Raw genomic sequence first — 20,389 nt, 5'->3', positions numbered from 1 at the left:
CTATGTTTATAGCAGCACTGTTTACAATAGCTAAGCTTTGGAAACAACCCAAATGCCCAAAAATAGATGACTGGATCAAGAAGATGTGGTACATATATACCATGGAATATTACTCAGCATTCAAAAAAGATAAACACATGCAATTTGCAGCAACATGGATGGCGCTGGAAGGGATCATGCTCAGCGAAATAAGCCAAAAAGAAAAAGAAAAATACCGGATGGTCTCACTCATAGCAGGAATCTAGAAAACTTAAATAAGGGACCAGGAAAATGAATAACTATAAGAAAGTGAAAATCAAAATCAACAAAAACTATGAACCAGAGACACTTTTTGGGGGGGGGGCGGGAGGGGAAGGATTGGGGTCAGAATGGGGCGTTTGCAATTGTATGGGGGAATATAAAAATAAAATTTAATATTTTAAAAAAAAATAATAAAATAATTTTATATAAAAAAAAAAAAAAAAAAAAAAAATAAAGTTTGAGGAGTACCGTAGTCTTAAAAATGTAAACACACTTTCACTCAGCAATTCCCTTTTAAGGTATTTATCCTGAGAATATGATTAAGTAAGGAGGAGCAGATATACATAAAATTTTCATTGCAGGGCCTCCCTGATGGCACAAGGGGTTAAGTCTCAGTCTTGTGAAGCTATACACAGCCACTGCAGCATCAAGTTCGATCCTTGGCCAGAAAGCTAACCCATCCACATGGCACAGCAGACCTGTCTTGCCCGCTGCTCCCCTGAGCAGTGTATTTTAGTCAATCTGCCTGTTCTGGTAAAGCCTCTCATCCCCCACACCTCTGGCCTGTACCCCAGTATTTGCATGCATAAATAAATAAATAAATCTTTTTTTAAAAAGTATTCATCGTGGCATTTTTATAATGGCAAAAACTCAGAAAGAACTTCAAAAATTGTGGGGTGTTTTGCAGTTCATTTGTGGATGCACCCTTCTCCCTAGGGGACTTGTTGGTACTTGGCTATCTAAGTCCCATTTGCCAGCCAGAGCTGTCTGAAAAGCAAGTTTCTCAGCTGGTACTGATGCCAAGAAGATGCCTGCTTCCAAGTTGAGGGTTGCTGCTGGGAACACAGGTGAATGTTCATTTTGACACAAAAGTGCACTAATATGTCCAATTAAGTTATGTCCTAGGGGAGCATAAGAACCATCTGCCCAAGGGTTAAAGGGTTCTGTCAACATATCCGGATATTTTGTTTTCTCTGTATGATTGTCAGAAATAATTATTACTTACAGGGCTTCTATTGAGATCATAATTAACTAGAGAAGGAAATGAAGATATAATTGGAGAATTGCTCACAGGCTAATTACAAAATGTGTGACCCAAATGTCAATTAGGTGGCTTATTTTTTTTTTATTTATGTATTTATTTATGTACATATGTACTGATTTATGTAAGCTATAATTGGTATATAACATTACTTTATATTAATTATATTTTATACCTGGAAGGGCATACCAAAATGTCAACAGTATTGCAGTCATCTCTGTATGGTAGGGCTAAGAGTAATTTTAACTTCTTTTTATTTATTCATATTTGCAAATGAGCTTGGTTATATTCATTATGAAACATATTTTTAATTTTCTGCATGAGGTATGTGTGTAAATGTATGTTTGTACTACAAAGACATTCCATCGTTACCCTGGACCTCAGATTATGAGCCTCTTGGTTAAATTCAGGACTCCTCACAAAGTCCTTGGAGTTTCAGCTGGCAGAATGTTGAAGGAGAAGCTCCTCCCATTTCTCACAACCTCCTCCAACTCTTAAAATGCTTCTGACTTCCTTCCAGCTCACAACCAACCGAGAAAACTATTCTGCCAAAGAGACTGTATCAAAAGGCAAAAAACAAAGGTAAGGATGATATCTGGGGGGAAAGCTGGCAAGAAGACACTTGGCAAGCTAAAGAGGGGAACTGGAGCTTTAGCTCCTACTACTAGTACTCTGTTCCTTAATCCTTTGCCTTTGTGAAATGGACTTCTTTTAAATATGAAAAGAAGACACTGCAAACAAGGTTTGCAGCAAAAACGAGAGCCCTTGGCTTCTCTCAAGGGGAAGAGGAGACTGGGATTTGTTTAATGAGGCATTTTATTCAATTAGTGCTGCTTATTAAATTACCACTGGCATGATGTTTAAACACGATTACCAGACCACTCCATAAGGAGTCTCATATCTTTTGCCCCTGGGAAGTGACACAAATTAATCAACTCCTTAACAGGAGACCATGACAAAGAAGGTGGCCGTGATTGGAGCTGGGGTCAGTGGCCTGATCTCTCTGAAGTGCTCTGTGGATGAGGGCCTGGAGCCCACTTGCTTTGAGAGAACTGAAGACATTGGAGGGCTGTGGAGGTTCAAAGTAAGTGAGATTTTCTCTCTTGATCAGGTTGTGCTGCTACTGCAGGGTGAATCATAGCTAGTGGCAGACCAGATTGAGGGATTTTCTAAGTGATTTTGATAAGAATTATTCCAAGTCACTACACAGAAACTGAAGAAATAAAATAAGCTGGCTGGCCTCTCTCCCAGGTAGCAAGCCCCAGCATATAAAGGATCTTCTCTTGTGGGTCTGGCAACTGTCCTGAAGCCCATTTTTGCCATTGTCAAAATGGCAATACTGTTAATATTAGAAAACATTTTACAAAACAGAAATGATGGAGATCCTTTTCAAGAAAATACTTCTACCCAATCATTGAGCAGATGCTTTTAGGCTCCTACTGTTACTGTACTTTTTTCTCTGACAAACTATGCTTGTGTTCTTTACTGATGATACTCTAGTAGGACTGCTAGGAAACTCTTTAAATATATTATTAAATATATTCTACTCATTAAGTTCATTGTATTAGTCAAACCCAAATATTGATAATGCTAACTGTCCTTCAGAATATGTGTCAAAATTAAAAAGATACATGATTAGATAACTGTAAAGAGTTATAATTATTCCTCTCCACACTCTTTTGCATATGTAGTAGCCTGTCACCTTCTAGGTATGAGATCTTGGGTAAGTGATTTATATCTTGGTGTCTCATTTTTCTCAGTTGTGAGTAGAGATAACATTAGAAAAAAAGTAATTATCTCATAGAACTGTCTAAAAGATTGAGGGACATAATTCATGTAAGAAACTTGTAACTGAGTATAATAAACATTAGCCATATTTTATGCCACTAAAAAATAAAATTAAAAAAAATGTTAACCATAATGACTATACCTGTATTTTAATGATGAGCAAACAGAAACAGAGAAGTTAAGTGACGTGTTTGCGGTCACTCAGTTGGAGGGCTTGGTCTTCAAACCTGGACCTACATGATTCCTGAGCTGTTAAACCCCTATTTATAATCATGCCCTACTTTGTATTCTTGTTCAAAAAGGTTAAACAAAGTTTTGACTCAGAAATCAAAAGCAATATCTTTAGGATAAGTATCAGGTATACCTAAGTGAAGGATTAAGGAGGTGGGGCTGCTCCAGACAGGGGCAAGTGCACAGAAAGTAGACTCTTCACATCAGCAGAGACAGCTGAAGGGCTTTCCCTACAAGCTGACCGATTAGGGGGATGACAAGTTTGCCAACACATGTGCTTGGCAAGTTTAAACTAAATGCCAAAAAGGATTTTTTTTAATATTGGGTTTTTCAAATGTATATGACTAAGACACACCTAAAGAGCTTCTTGGGGACTCCCTGGTGGCGCAGCGGTTGAGTGCTGGGTTGCGAAGCTGCCCGCAGCCTCTGCAGGACCGGTTCGATCCCGGCCACTGGGTGAAGGTCCCACATGGCACGCAGACCTCTCCTGCCGCCTGCTGCTCCCCTCAGCAGTGTATTTCGTCAGTTTGTCTGTTCTGCTCCCTGCTCTGGCTCTGGTGAGCCAAACTGTACCCAGTGCTTTTGACTGTACCCAGTGCTTGTATAAATAAATAAATAAATAAATCTTAAAAAAAAAAAAAAAAAAAAGCTTCTTAAAGGTACTGATTCTAGAGCACCAACCTAGACTTACTGAATCAAAATATTCTGAGAAGAATCTATTTTTAACAAGAATCCCAAATTATCTTATGATGAAGCAAACATTGCACAAATACTAAATATTTTAAAATTTATTGATTCAATTATCTAAGCACAATTAGGGTTAATGATGGAAATGTTGATCCTTATATGAAACAGATAACTTTGGAGAGAAGAAACTGGAAAACAGGTTGAATCATGTTCCTTTCTAACTAACAACTCACCATTAGCATCATTTTAGATTTTCTTGATATATGATATATAAAGATGATATTATAAAAGAGTCATTCCTCTCTACCAGACATGTATCATTTCTGCCCACTCTAGATTCACCTAGAGAGTCCATTTGCCACCCATCCCACTGCCCCTGGTAGATTTTTTTAACATAAGGGAGAAATACAACAAATTATAACAAATTTCTATTTAATAATAAATTTGTTTTTTTTAATTTTCATTACTTGCTTTGGAATTTAACAACAGAAGCCAACTATCTCTTGCTTGATTATTGTTAATTTGGGAGCAGAAAGGTGAAAGTTATTATGAGTGGTCTGTCAAAACCAAAGTTGAATGAATTCCAGGAAGGTACTTCTTACCCCAAAATATTTCTCTTGCAATCTTATTCCCAGTGTCTAAAATTCCAGATTTAACAATATGTTCGCATGGGTTACAAAAGTTAGATTAAAATCTGTATCAATTAAGTCTTATTAGATATAAAATGACTACATATATAATTTCCTAGAATAACATCAAAATTCAAACCTCCCCTTAAACCACATCCAATAGATAAATGTAAACAATTCTCTCTACTCAGAGACAAAGAATCTCCCTGAACAATAAAATGCATAATAAGCAAGATGTTACAAAATATTACCACTTGCCAAAGAGGCCATGGGAGGGTCTTGATTACCAGAAGAAAGGAGATCCAAAGGGTGGAGGGGGTGCTGAGAGGATAAAGGGAATTTCCACTCTCAATCCCAGGAAGCTGCCTCTTCACAACTCTGCCATTCAGAATCAATTTTTAAAGCAGAACATTCTTTAATTCTAAATTTACATACAATCCTCCTAAGATCACTTAACACATTTACTATGTCAAAATTTAAGAATCCTTGTCCTATGCCAAGCTCATATGGTACTGAATTCTTCCTGAAGGTTCTCCAGTACCCCCTAGTGGCAGCTTTGGAAGCTATGATGGGTGGGAAATTAACATTTTTAGCACTTTTCCAGCAATGAGGAGTACTTGCCTGGCATCCTCTCTTTTTCTTCACAAAACTAGAAAGAAAGTATTGTGATAAATACTCGTTTACATCTGAAGAGGAAACTGAGGTTTAGCTAAATAATTTACCCAAGGAAACTAGGTGATGGAAATAACTCGAGATGAAATCTGTAAGATTGCTGAGCCCTCACATTTCACCTTACTGAAGTATGAGAGAAAAGCAAAATTTTTTTCTTCAGTCACTTTTCTGTCTCCCTTATTGTTCTCTATACTTGTGTTCACAGGGAAGTTGCCAATATATATTATATTTTTGTTTATTTTTTTTGATATTTCAACATAAATATATCTTTTCCCAGATACCTATATTCAACTATTTTAATTAATTTTCATATAACAGTCTCTTCATCTTGGTTTTCTTCTTCTATATTCAATCTGAAATAACACTTTCTCTCTTCAAACGTGACTCCCCAAGATCTAACATTCAAATTAATCTATTTTTGCAACATAAACTTTTTAGGGTCAATGAGGTGCTTGGCACTACTTTAGAGAGTGAGTCAGACACAATTACCACCCTCAAATTTAAAACAGGGGCAGGAAGAGCACAAGACACTATGGTGATGGTTCACTAGTGACTTGGTGGTGGGAATTTTACAGAGACTACAGCTGAGAGGAGAATCAAACATTGTACAAAAATGAACAATGATGCATATATGTGTGTATGCATATATACATAATGTGTATATATAATATGTATGTATGTATGTATGTAATATATATATATATTTTTAAAAAACTGCTACCACCCTCAGACAATTTATAGCAATTGGTCTGATAATGGTCCACTGATTTGTGCTACACTTGTTCTGAAACCTACACCTACCAAAAACACTTGATGTCATCTTAATTATATAATTATTCTCATATGATTATCTCATTTTATAGTCACAATATTCCTGTACATTTGTTATGATTAATTCCAACATAGAGGTGAGAAAGCCAAGATTAAGAAAGCCCATAGTGATTAATAAGGGGTAAGTGACCAGTCTTGGAATCTGCAATACAGAAATTAAACCTACACAGGTTTTCCACCATGCTTCACCTCATATAACTGTAATGATATATGATGAATTTGGGATCAATTCAAAGGATCCCTGGATCTTTTTCATTTGAAACATTAGTAATCCAGCTCACTATTGTCCTTATCCTTGTAAAACTGATGACTTTTAATCCTACTTATAGGAATTTATATTTGTGCATATTAAATATTATTTAGTTGGTTTTATCTTTGGTCAGGAATGTATTTGAAATTTCAAACCTCTCTCAAGTTTGCTGTGCCTCCCTACTATGGGTATATGCAAATTTGATCATTGATTAAAATGTTGACAATAGGAAGATTAAAGTGTGAAGCAGGCACCTGGTATTATTATCAAATGGGACTTCCCAAGTGGTGTTGTCTCCGCATTGACCTAAACATGTACTCCTATTTTTCTATACCTCACAGCCTGTCTTTGAATTAACTGGCATGTTCTTTAAAACAGCACATTGTTCACTGAAATGTTGACATTATACAGAACTAGTTTAGAACAAACAAACATTTCCTTTCCAGAAGAGATAACTGACTTACCCCTGTTTTAGTTTCAGAAATTCTCTTTGATAAAATTATACAGAGAATCTATCATAGCATAATACAACATAACTTAGGTTTTTGCACTCTGTTGTCCCTGTAATGGAACCAAATTTAACAAGTTAGATATTTGTAACTTTACAAGCAACCAAATATAAAATATATAGTCATTAAGCCTCTTTGCCAACAGTTTAAGACATGCTTGTTTCATTTTCCATAATGCTTTAAAAAAGAAAAGTAATGCTTGCATGTACGGAAGAGGATAAAGTATATAGCATGCTATTAGCTATTAGCAAAACCTGCTGCTGATTTTCATCATGCTACTGAATGTCCCTTTTAGTATCATTAAACCCTATTTGCAGTGATAGAAAAAATGCTCTTATTATAGAATATTACATATTCTTTCATTCACTCACCAAACATATTAATGGTTGTTTACTATCCACCAGGCATATACTAGGTGCAAAAAATATAGAAATGCATAGTCCATGCTGTCAGAGTCCATGCATAGTTCAAAGAGGCAAATACTCCCTGCCAGAGAGCATTTTTAAAAGGGTCAATACACTAAGTGTTACGGAAATCACAGGATCTCATTTAGCAGAGAACAGGGAGGACTTCCTAGAGGATGTGATGCTTTCATTTGTTTTGACAAGTAGAGATTAGACATGTGAATATGGACAGTGTTATGGCACAACAAATGACATGTGCAGAAGTATGGGAGTTTAAGAAGCCTGATGCTTTTATAGAACAGAAAGTCCTGTGATATGGTGTGAATGAAGGATGCAGGTGGATGAGTGCTACCTAGTAAGGTTTGAGGCAATAACCAGAGTCACATCATGAGGAACTTCTCCCATGCCAGTGAATGTGCCCTTTACCCTGAAGGCAGTGAAGAAAGTAGCTGAATTATATTGTGAGAGATGGAATTAGACTTATAGTAGTGAACAAAATGTAGTATATATGGATGTTGATTTCTAATAACATCTCTGAAACCTATGTAATGTCATTAGCTAATGTTACTTCAATTAAAAATATTTAATTAAAAAAAGAAAGAAAGTAGGCAACCTCTGAGTCAGGGATTTTACTAGGGAGCTCTGCTAGTGATAAAGGCCAGAAACCTAGAGAGGTACCAAATGGAAAAATGCCAGAATCTAGCAACTCCTTGACAAAGATGGTGGCTCCCATGTTCATCCTACATGGAACCAACTAGAAAGCACTCTTGAAATATAGATGTCTGTACCTAAATCAGACCTACTTAGACTTTATATTTTTTAGAAGTTCCCTCCAAATTCTTCTAATGCAACTAATAAGAAAATAAGAAATTTCAATCATTTATTTCAAGTAATGGAACATAATTATAAAGTCTGCCTGAAAGAATGAAAATATAGTATGATAGAAAATATTTAAAGAAAAACAACTTTTTTTTATTTCTAACTGCTCAGACTAACTAGGCATGAGAACAAAATATTGATTAGTAGAGGTTAAAATAGTGAAGTGTCATGATGAAAAAGATTAATTGTATAAGTTCTTATAATTTACATTTGTAATAAGGATATTATTTTTGCTTTATAAGCTTGTTCTCTCAAATAGATTGAATTTTGCTTTATAATCTTCCATTAACTTAGTTTTACATCTTTTTTATTTTTATAGAATCAAAGATAAACTGCAGTCTAGCACCTGATCAAAAGATCATAAATTCTAAAAATCTGTCTGAACTTTGTTTTATAAGTCTTCTCACACTCAGAAATTTCTATATATTATCAAGATACTCCATTATATGATGATTTATCTTAAAAAGTGGATTGTAGCAAGTTCTATCCACTAAGAAATTCAGATTATCTATATTTGTGTTTAATATATATTTTTTAGGCAGTGCTTGCATTTTAAATAAATATGTGAGTTGATTTCATCTGTTTTGAAAACTATTTCCTTGCCCTGTTTTGGTTGAGAGTAAAGTCCCTCATCTCTTCCTGTCTCCACTTTCATATCCCCAAAGCCCAAATGTGTTTTAATTTGATGTAATAATAAACTCCAGGAAGGCAGAAATTGTGTGTCCTGTTTGCATCTTATTCCTAACCTCAGGGTCTAGGCAAGAGAGATGGTTGATAGACAGTTGATATATATTTGCTTATTAAATCAATAAGAATCATCTTCTTTTGATAACTTCAGGCAAACTCAACTAGTTTTATCCAGATTTGTCTACATATATAGACATCTACCTCAGACAACATAGAAAGAAATGTCTACAAAGTTCTGTTGTTTTAACTGCTGACCATTGATCAATTCAACAATAAAGATTATTACTTGAACTTCAGAAAAAGAATAATGATGTTACCAACAAATGATGACAAAATTTGTAACTAAAACCCTAAAAGGAGAGTCTTGATTGGCTCTGAAATTACTGTGAGGCTCAGACATAAGAACCAGTTTTGCTATTCACCCAAAAGTCTCCTTAAAATTAACCCGACAGAGAAGTCAACCACATTTTAAAGACAATTTACCGGCACTTGAAAAAAACTAATATGTTGGCTATAGTATAAATCAACCTGAGTTTAGTTATTCAGAACAATGACTGGCTTAGTAAGATGAACTCTGGTGGATTGTAATCGTGGTAATAGAGGCAGACATTTATTTACAGCCAGGCATTGTGCTAAATGCTTTATCTAATGTTGTTAAAACCTGATAACATAGTCTTCCTGGTGGTGCAAGGAGTTAAGTCCCAGCACTATGGGGCTATCCGCAGCCCAGCCAGGGAGCTGACCCACATGGCGCAGCAGACTTCTCCTATCTGCCTGCTGCTCCCCTCAGCAGCGTATTTCTGTATATCTACCTGTGCTGCTCCCCACTCTGTTTCTAGTGAATCCTTTCACTCCCTGCACCTCTGGTCTATACCCCAGTTCTTGTATGCATAAATAAATAAATCTTTAAAAAAGTTTAAAAAAACTTGATAACAATTGCTTGCTGCTGGAATTATTAATGAACCCCAATTTACAGAAGATATGAAGAAACTGGCTTATGTAATTTGTCCACGGTTATAAAGTCAGTATAGGTGGTAGAATTAGAATCTCAACCTAGTCTGACTCTGGAGTTTTCATATTTAATTCTACTCTATACTACTCATAAAATTATATCATCTTGGGGAAAAAACAGTATTTCTCTGTTTCGTGAAATATTTCACATTTTAAAAACTTGGTTGGATAAGAAACTCAGACATTCAGTTTTGCCAAGGACATTGTGTTCAATCATTCTGAAACATCCAGAAATAGTTTACATATCAGTTTTACTCTAACATTATGCAATTTGAAGCTAGTATTTAAAAATAAAAATAACATAGTTTATTCATCAGAGTTCAGATCATTGTATCCTTCTGCATAAGACAAAAGCCACTTCATATTCTAACACAACGCATTCTCTACTTACATAAAGCTAACAATAGCACCACCTCAAATTCATCATTAGAAAGCTGGCTTGCATATGCCAATCATACTAGCTTTTACCAAGTCATTTGAAACTATAGCGAAGTTATTGTATGAGCCTTGATTCTGTACTAGAACAGTTAAATTGAGCAACAGTTTAATGAGCAATTTAGCTCATTAAAAACAGCATTGAGGGCCTCCCCTGGTGGCGCAGCGGTTGAGCGCTGGGCTGCAAAGCTGCCCACAGCCTCTGCAGCGCCAGTTTGATCCCCCACCGCCAGGCGAGGGTCCCACATGGCGTGCAGACCTCACCTGCCGTGCCCGCTGCTCCCCTCAGCAGTGTACTTCATCAGTCTGCCTTTTCTGTTCCCTGCTCTAGCTCTGGTGAATTCTCTCACCCTCCCACGCTTCTGACTGTACCCAGTGCTTGCATAAATAAATAAATAAATCTTAAAGAAAAAAAAAGAAAAAACAGCATTTGACTCCTGGCATGAGTGGAAGAAAGAGGAGTGGGAAGAAAGGAGGGCTGGATAAGTCGATGTGTGGGTGAATGAAAAAGAAAGAGAAGGAATGTGCATTGAAGAAAGAGAATCTTTACAACTTAGACCAATTTAGCAAGGATTCTATATATTGCTCTTAAATAACTTGATCTGAGAATATACATCATTTTAGCTTTGATGACTCACAATGGTATTGATAATCTCTGCAATGAGGACACAGACAGACCAACAGATATTAAGGGCTTTGCTAATAAAAGAGACAAGCTCCAAATTTACTCCTTTTAATTATTTGAAATCAAATATAGCCTCTTGTACAGAAAACTCATGTGATAATGAGTGTGTCCTATCAGCTATTTTGGAGTCAGAGCAGCTACCCAAGAAGTCTTTTTCACACTGCAATGAACAGTGGACTGTAACTGATAGTTTTGCTGAAGCCTAAAGCTTCCTCAATAATCATGGACAACTGACACTAATATTGATCTCTAAAACATCCCCATGTCATTGATGAGGGGACTGAAACTCAAGGGCACTGACTGCTCCAGACCAACATTTTTTTTTATAATTCTTTTTTACATCTTTTTTCATCTTTGCACAATGTATGCATTTTCATTTGGGTTATATTCCCCATACGATTTCACTCCCCCACCTTATTTTCACTCTAGTCCTTCCTTTCCCCACTCCTCCCTCCCCCACAACCCCCGTAGTGTGTCTGTGGTTTATAGTTGCTTGTTGATTTTGATTTTTACTTTGTATTGATTAGTCTTTTTCCTGGTCTCTTATTTAGGTTTTCTAAATTCCTGCTATGAGTGAGACCATCCGGTATTTTTCTTTTTCTTTCTGACTTATTTCGCTGAGCATGATCCCTTCTAGCTCCATCCATGTTGCTGCAAACTGCATGTGTTTGTCTTTTTTGATTGCTGAGTAATATTCCATTGTGTATATATGTACCACATCTTCTTGATCCAGTCATCTATTTCTGGGCATTTGGGTTGTTTCCAAAGCTTAGCTATTGTAAATAGTGCTGCTATAAACATAGGGGTGCAGGTGCCCTTTGGAATTACTGTTTCTGTGTCATTTGAGTAAATACCTAGGAGTGGAATTGCTGGATCATATGGAAGCTCTATGTTTAGTAGGTCAAGAAATCTCCACACAGCTCTCCATAGTGGTTGGACCAGTTTGCACTCCCACCAACAGCGCAGGAGAGTTCCATTTTCTCCACACCCTCGCTAACATGTGTTGTTGCTAGTTTTTTTTAATATGTGCCATTCTCACTGGTGTGAGATGGTATCTCATGGTAGTTTTGATTTGCATTTCCCTGATTACAAGTGATGTTGAACATTTTTTCATATGCCTGTTGGCCATTTGCATTTCTTCTTCAGAGAAGTTTCTTTTTAGCTCTTCTGCCCATTTTTTGACTGGATTATTTTCTTTGTTTTTGCTGAATTTCATCAGCTCTTTGCAGATTTTTGTGATCAGTCTTTTATCATTAGTGTTGGGTGCAAAAATGTTCTCCCAGTCGGTGGGGTTTCTCTTTGTTTTGGTTATCATCTCTTTTGCTGTGCAGAAGCTCTTTAATTTGATGTAGTCCCAGCTGTTTATCTTTGCCTTCACTATCACTGCTTTGGGTGATGTGTCTGTAAAGATGTCTGTGAGGTGCATGTTATGTAGTGTTTTGCCTATATTTCCTTCTATGTATTTTATGGTTTCAGGTCTTATGTCTAGTTCTTTAATCCATTTTGAGTTGTTTTTTGTGCATGGTGTGAGGTAGTGGTCAAGCTTCATTCTTTTGCATGTAGCAACCCAGTTTTCCCAGCACCATTTATTGAACAAACTTTCTTTGCTCCAATGCAAATTCTTTGCTCCTTTGTCAAATATTAGTTGGCCATAAATCTGTGGGTTTATCTGGATTTTCTATTCAATTCCATTGGTCTGTGTGTCTGTTCTTGTTCCAATACCATGCAGTTTTGGTGATTATGGATTTGTACCAACATTTTTTTTTTAAGATTTATTTATTTATTTATTTTTACAAGCACTGGGTACAGTCAGAAGCGTGGGAGGTTGAGAGAATTCACCAGAGCCAGAGCAGGGAACAGAACAGGCAGACTGACAAAGTACACTGCTGAGGGGAGCAGCAGGTGGCAGGTGAGGTCTGCACACCATGTGGGAACCTCACCCAGCAGCCGGGGATCAAACCAGCGCTGCAGAAGCTGCGGGCAGCTTCAAAACCCAGTGCTCAACCGCTGTGCCACTGGAGAGGCCCATCCAGACCAACATTTTGAAAGAAATGGGTTCAAACCTATGTCTACCTCCAAACACAGATTCATTCTGCTAATAAAGTTGTCTCTTTCAATGTTGCCAAAAATCTAAGGAATCTTGATCTAAATATTTATCAGGAAAGCAATGATTTTATTTGACTAATGACAAGAAAGGATCATACCCTGTTGATTTATTGTGGTGGTGGGATTAATGTTGAATATTTACTTACTATTCTGCTGGAGTGATTATAGTGCAGTTTATGTAAGGTTAAGCAATAAATTTCAACAAATGACTGAGTTCCTACAACTTCTCCATTTCCTTACATCCCACCCTAATAATAAGTCATAATAGCAACTACTATTTGCCTGGATAATGCCTGAGTTTCTGCACATCCAGAAACAGTTGTTGAGGAGTTTTTGGATAGCATTATTTAAATTTTCTTATAAACACCTCTTTGGTGGTATGCTGACCTCAGGAATTTTGAATCACCACACTTTAACATAGAGGATAGTATCATAATACAGAATGCTGCTATTAGAGGAAATTATAAAGTCTATAAACTACTAGAAGAAATTATAAACTCAGTCATCACATGCTCAGAGTCAAGTTTAAGATTTGACTGGTGTTAATGTTGTTCACCTTGTTCACATGAGGAAGGTTGATTTGCATAAGTCATAAAGTGAAGGTATGAGATTTAAATCAAGATGAGAAAACTCCCTGCCCCCAGAAGTGCTTATTTTAATTGAAATTCTTTATTTTGTTCTCTGACCAGCATTCTGGGGTTTACTAGTCCCTAAAGAGGTAGAGGTGGCATAACCTCCCCAGAGAGAACTTCAGAATGGGTATCATTGTCAATGACCAACATTGAATCCCGATGTTGGATGCTAAATATCCTGCAAAAAAAGGATTATCCTACTGTCATGGTGACCAATGACAATGTCCCTCTGGTGAACAACACTGGAGGACCCCAACTAAGCCCTATCAGATAAGGTGATGGGGTATATAAACCTTATCACCCTAACATTTCAGCCACACTACAGCAATGATAGAGGATCATATCACCTCACCCAGGGGTTAGATTTGGAAAAAGATTTGACAACCATGGGATTTTATTTTTAAACACATGATTATCATTCTTGTCTTTGGTCCTTTAGGAAAATGTTGAAGATGGCCGAGCAAGTATCTATCAGTCTGTCATCACTAATACCAGCAAAGAAATGTCCTGTTTCAGTGACTTTCCAATGCCTGAAGATTTTCCAAACTTCCTACATAATTCTAAACTCCTGGAATATTTCAGGATTTTTGCCAAAAAGTTTGATCTTCTAAAGTACATTCAATTCCAGGTATTGTATTGAGGCAGGGCAAAGGGGTGGAGGATTTTTTTTTTTTCCATTTGAGTTCAGCTCACATTTAAATAAAGAAGATACTGTGGTATGAAGTAGATTGTGAATAAAACAAAATATTCCAATCTAATTATTTGTGGAAAAATAGAGCATGAAAGAAAACTCCAAAAGTTTTATCATTACCTCTGATATTATGGATGGTATATATTAACAGAACAGTAAAGTTGTTTGCTAAAATCAAAGGTTTGAATTGTGATGATATTTATGGTGAAATTACAGTTGAAGCTGATATTTGTAAGTGTAGTAAAAACTATAAATATAGCTCTATTATAGATACAGCTAATATCTATAACTACTGTAGACTCTAAGCCTCATATCCCTTAAAAGGATATATGAAAAAAATCAGACTGTTATTTTATTTTCTTACCTGCTCTGTAGAAATTGAATTTCTTTTTTTAATATGCTAAATAAACTCAAGGCACTCCATCCCAGAAGTCTGTGGAAACTATTTTTGCTAATTATGTTTTTTTTCAGGATGTTCTCTAGCAACACAAAGACAGCCAGGTCATTTTGAAATACAATTAGAACTACTGTTCTTGTGCTTCCTCAAAAACAATAAATCAACAAGATGAAAATAACATTCTCATGACGTGTTGAATTTTTACCAATAACCTACAACCTAAGAACAAATAATTATACTTAGGAAGTAAACCTGTATTGTATCTCTGAATAAATAAACATCAGTGAAGCTCATTATTTAACATATATCATTTCCTGATTTAGTTTTTAATTTTGGATGTTTCTTTTTAGTTTGGATATAATTTTAGTCTTTATTTGTATTATTTTAATATATCATTGATGTGGGTATAAATCAATATTTATAAATACTATTATTTATTCAGTTTTATCTAAGTAGATTTTCTCCAACACCTGGTAGATCTATCAGGTAAATGACAGCTTCTTTATACCAGAAACATTTATAGTCTTTGACCACTTAGCTAACAATCCATTTAATAGCTATGTTTCCTTATTATGATGTGTGATTTAAATTATCTGTTCATTTAAATATCATGGCCAAGTTGCAAGGAACTTGGAAGGAACAATACTATATATGATTTAGAGGCATAAAATCACACCTTTCAGATATGTGTGACCACACCACACTCACCACCAAGTCACCCACAGTCCTTCACCATAATCCACTGGGTCCCCTCCCATTTACTCTCCCTCTCTAGTAGCTTGAATTCAACAGTTGGATTTTTGGGGTTTGTTATCAGTTTGGTCTTGTCTGACCTTTTGTTTTGTTTCTCTATATTCCACATCTAAGTGACACATTCCAGTATTTTTCTTTTTCCTTCTGACTTATTTCTCTTAACATTACCCCCTCCACTTACATCCATATTGTTGTGTATGGTAAGAGTTTATCTTTTTTTAATATCTGAATAGTATCCATTGTGTATATATGCCACCTACTACTAATTCACTCATGCCCTTGGGCACTTAGGCTGTTTCCATAACTTGGCTATTGTAAAGAGTGCTGCAATGAACCTAGGAATGCATCTATCCCTCCAAATTGGTGTAGAAATTCAGGTTGATACCTAGAAATGGAATGGCTGAATTTTATGGTTGACCTGTTTAATTTTTAGAGAAACCGCCATGCTATTTTCCATAGGGACTTCAAACCATATTTTGTGTAGTAAGAGTTCACACTACTTTCACTAATATATAACTGAACTACACATCTGAAAAGCATGTTTAAGGAACTCAAATACTTACAAACAAGTGGCACACCATTCAGAGGAATGGTAGAAAAGCTTTGCTTTTATTTGATTTTGTTGCTTAAATATATCAGACACCCATCTCTATGTATACTTTTAAAAATTAAAAGGACTCCAGACAGTAAACCACACACATTTTTTACAAATCAGTGAACCAATAAATTATTGCATCCAAATAATATCATGAACTGTATTGCTAACATGATTTCTCTGTATTCAAAATAATAAATACTGGGGCCTCCCTGGTGGCATGAGAGGTTAATTCTCAGCACTATGAAGCTATCAGTAGCCACTGCAGCACTAGTTTGATCCCCGGTAGGGAGCTAATCCACATGGTGCAGCAGACCTCTCCCGTCTCACCCACTGCTCCCCTCAGCAGTGTATTTCAATCAGTCCACCTGTTCTGCTCCCCACTCTGCCTCTGGTGAATCCTCTCACCACCACCCCGCCCCCCAGCACCTCTAGCTTACACCTTAGCTCTTGTATGCATAAATAAATAAATCTTTTTTAAAAATAAAACCAAAATAATAAATACTAACCACTGCCCTTCATGGAGTGCTAAGAATGTACCAGGCACTATACAAAGTTTTCCAGATGAAGTATCTTCTTTAATATAGTTTGCACAGGAGTGGACACAAAACATTCTTAGTAAACACTGATTGTATGATCGCTGGAGTGACTGACATGTGTTTATATCCAGCCCAGACCTTGTCTTCCTTTCTTTGTCTCTCTCAGAGACCTTGTTCAGCTAACAGACTGGTTCCCACTGCTGAGTCAGGCTTCTTACACAACCAGCAGATCTTTGGTAGCTGCCAAAGAAGAATGAGAGAGACGCACTTAGTAGACTTTGCCTGAGGTGGCTTGAAATGGATTCAAATGGAACCTAAATGGAGTCCTAAATTGCATCTATCCACCCATTCCCAGGGTTGGATGCTACCCCGTTATGTCAGAGTAATGCTCAATACTGCCTTCTCTGTGTTTGTTCAAGACAACAGTCCTAAGGGTGAAAAAATGCCCGGATTTTGCATCTTCTGGCCAATGGGAGGTTGTTACCGAGAGCAACGGCAAGGAGCAGAGTGCCATCTTTGATGGGGTTATGGTTTGCAGTGGCCACCACATCCTCCCTCACATCCCATTGGAGTCATTTCCAGGTGAGGCCCAAAAGGATTCCAGCATTTCAAAGTAGGTGTCGAGATACTTTCCATTCAGTTTGAGATGGTAGGCAAAATGAACTGCTGCAGCTGGACATAATATTAAGATCCAGATAGAGCCAGAAAGATGAGTCTCCCATGGCCTCCCCTGGTGGTGCAGGAGGTTAAGCACATCACTGTGAAGCTGTCCGCAGCCTTTACAGCGCGGGTTCTATCCCAGCTGGCCCACCGGCGGGGGTCCCACATGGCGAGCAGAACTCCCCTGTCTCACCCACTGCTCCCCTCAGCAGTGTATTTTATCAGTCTGCCTGTTCTGCTCCCCACTCTGTCTCTGGTGAATCCTCTCACCTGCCCTCAAATCTGGCCTATGGACTATACCCAGGTTCTTGTATAAATAAATAAATAAATCTTTAAAAAAAAAAAAAAAAGAAAAAGAAAAAGAAAGATGAGTCTCCCAATGCCATCTCCATTATACTGACCTCTCTGGCTCTTCATACACAGGGTTTTTGGCTAACCTCCTCTAGAGTCACTAAATCTTCCCCCCAGAATTACAGAGAATTTTCATCCAAATTGGTTATCTGGTGGAAAGTCCCTGTTATCCATGTGCTGACCTCAGTCTTTTTCCATCCTGCCAACACCTGTGACTTTATTGTGTCCATGGAGCTTTTCCACAGAGCCATACCTATGGACAGGGAAGAGTTCCTGGAAATAAGTGCTCCTACAAAATATTGATGGGGGTGGGGGTGAGTGCATGCAAGGGAGGAAGGATGGCAATGAAATCCTACTGCTATATGTCCTGGTACCTCCCAAGTCCTTTTGTGAGAGAGTGTACTTCCTTTGCAAGGCCCTCAGGAAATTATCTAATGCAGTGGTTTCCAGTCCATGCCCCACACTGGAAATACCTGTGGAGCTTCTACACCTGGTACCTCCAAAGAGTCAACTGATATTGAGTAGGAATTGAATAATTGTGCTGCTCAAGTGATTTTAATATGAAGCCAGCATTGAAACCTATTGATCTAAAGCAATGGTTCTCAGACAGAATCACCTGGAGTGCCCCAACTTGCTAACATTTCTAATTCAGTAGGTCTAGCTTGAGACTGAGAATTTGCAATTCTAACAAGGCTCCAGGTGATGCTAGTCTGTTGTCTAAGGGATTACAATTTAAGAAATATGATCTAAAGTTTCTTTCAAGCAGCCCACCCTCAAAACAGATATTTAAAGTCATGTATTCCTGGAAAAGAAACAGAAAAGAGACTTGTCTTCAAAGAGGTTTTCCCAGTAAGTTACTGTCTTACAGCATTGTGGAAACTATCTCTCAATTTCTATGTCCCTGGTTTTTATTTTAGTTTAGTTTTTGTTTGCTCTTGCAAAATAGAATAATAAATAGCATTCTAACTGTGGCAGAATTATAATAAAAGCATTTTATAATAAGTTTAAGAAACATTTAAATGTATGCTATATGATATTGAAGTATATGTACAATTCCAAATAGGATAATGGGTAGTCAGAAGCCAGCATCTATTCATGAAAACTATTTATTCTTTAATAAATATCTAAGCTGCACTTCTAAAATCAACTCCCTTGGTCCTGTACTATATGCTTAACCTACCATCTCTTATATGCTTTATACTTTGAGTTTGTCAATTGGTCTTACTAGTGTAACCCCTAAAAAGGAGAAAAGGCCAAACAAATGATTGACCCCAGAAAGGAAAAGCTGACAATGCAATTCTATTGAAATTAATTTAACATAGTTCCTGGGCTTCTATCTTCTTTCCCCTGAAGGTATTGAGAAGTTCAAAGGCCAGTATTTTCATAGTCGTCAATACAAGCATCCAGAGGGATTTGAGGGGAAACACATCCTGGTGATTGGAATAGGAAACTCTGCCTCAGATATTGCCGTCGAGCTGAGTAAGAAGGCTGCTCAGGTGGGATGTTCTCTACTGACCTTGTGCTATGGTGGAGAGGAAAGGGGAAGGCATTTCAGAAAATCCCAGCTATATCATCAACCTCCATTACTCATAATTGGTCTATCAGTTGGTTTGCTGGTTGGTGGGTTGGTTGGTTGGTTGGTTGACTGGGTGGTTGGTTGTTTTGGTTGGCTGATTGGTTGGTTGACTGGTTGGCTGGCTAGTTGGTTGACTGGTTGGTTGGTTGGCTGGTTGGCTGGTTGGTTGGATGGATGGTTAATCAGTGTGGTAGAATAGAAAATCAGAAGTCAAGAAAACAGAGTTTACCTCCTGGCACAGCCACTAATGAGCAACATAACTAACAAGATATTTCACATCTCTTGAGTTATGGGTCCCTCATTTGTTTTAAATGAGATAGTAGGATTAGATGACTTTCAGCACTGAGGGTTGTTTCTACCCTGGGGACTTAATGAAAAGTTGACCTGCTCATATTTTGGGGGTGCCTTTTAGAAATTTAGTGGCTATTTGAATTTTGTTTGAAATGTAAATAATCTTCATTCACCCAAGGACCATGAAAAATTAAATAGATAGAAAGATAAAATAGAGGCCCAGCCATAAAGATCATAGCTATTGAGGTGCTCTGTGGCCTTCTGACCATTGTCATCTTTGCACCTGCCCAGAAATGACACTGCTCAGCTGCCAAAAAGCCAAAAACTCTAATATGTAGATAATGCTGACAGTGATAGTTGGGAATGATTGAAAATAAATCCTTCTTGAAGGACAGACCTAGGTAAAGATGGGAAAATAGCTAAGGGTCCTCTCCTGAAAGTATTGTTTCTCCATGGAGGCTGGACCCAGGATCCCTAACACTCTTACACCAGCCTTCTCAGCCTACTAACTTCTGGATACACAACTTACCATAGCATGTCCACAAACATAAACTCCCCTAGTCTCACATATTGAGGCCTGGAAAGGCCCAATAATAAAAGTGATAAACAAACATGTCTCCTAAGCAGGTTAATGAAAGGGTTACAATGTCAGTGTTACTAGTCAGCACCAACCTAGACACAAAGCAAGTCACTAACACCAGAAAGAGGTTTACTGGACCCAAGATGTCACGCAACCATTTTTTACTTTTCATAGCTTGAAGATCTCAGTGTGTAGAATAAATGAGGAGGCAGAATCAAAAAGAGGCAACCCCAGCTAT

At 37.3% G+C, this 20,389-nt stretch overlaps 1 protein-coding gene across 1 annotated transcript in view; it reads left to right on the top strand.

The window, feature by feature from the left end:
- Positions 1 to 20,389, top strand: part of FMO2 (flavin containing dimethylaniline monoxygenase 2) — a 43,515-nt gene that overhangs the window by 13,732 nt on the left and 9,394 nt on the right. The window contains exons 2-6 of the mRNA XM_037506502.2: positions 1,803 to 1,864; positions 2,229 to 2,366; positions 14,158 to 14,346; positions 17,113 to 17,275; positions 19,058 to 19,200. Of these exons, the coding sequence (XP_037362399.1) occupies positions 2,235 to 2,366; positions 14,158 to 14,346; positions 17,113 to 17,275; positions 19,058 to 19,200 (627 nt within the window). The 5' untranslated portion in view covers positions 1,803 to 1,864; positions 2,229 to 2,234. The remainder of the gene's footprint in view (positions 1 to 1,802; positions 1,865 to 2,228; positions 2,367 to 14,157; positions 14,347 to 17,112; positions 17,276 to 19,057; positions 19,201 to 20,389) is intronic.

This window comes from Talpa occidentalis, unplaced genomic scaffold (assembly GCF_014898055.3).
Source record: "Talpa occidentalis isolate TD23 unplaced genomic scaffold, MPIMG_talOcc4v2.1 talOcc4.12, whole genome shotgun sequence".
NCBI classification, from domain to species: Eukaryota; Metazoa; Chordata; class Mammalia; order Eulipotyphla; family Talpidae; genus Talpa; species Talpa occidentalis.
This window is presented reverse-complemented; position numbering and strand designations above follow the sequence as displayed.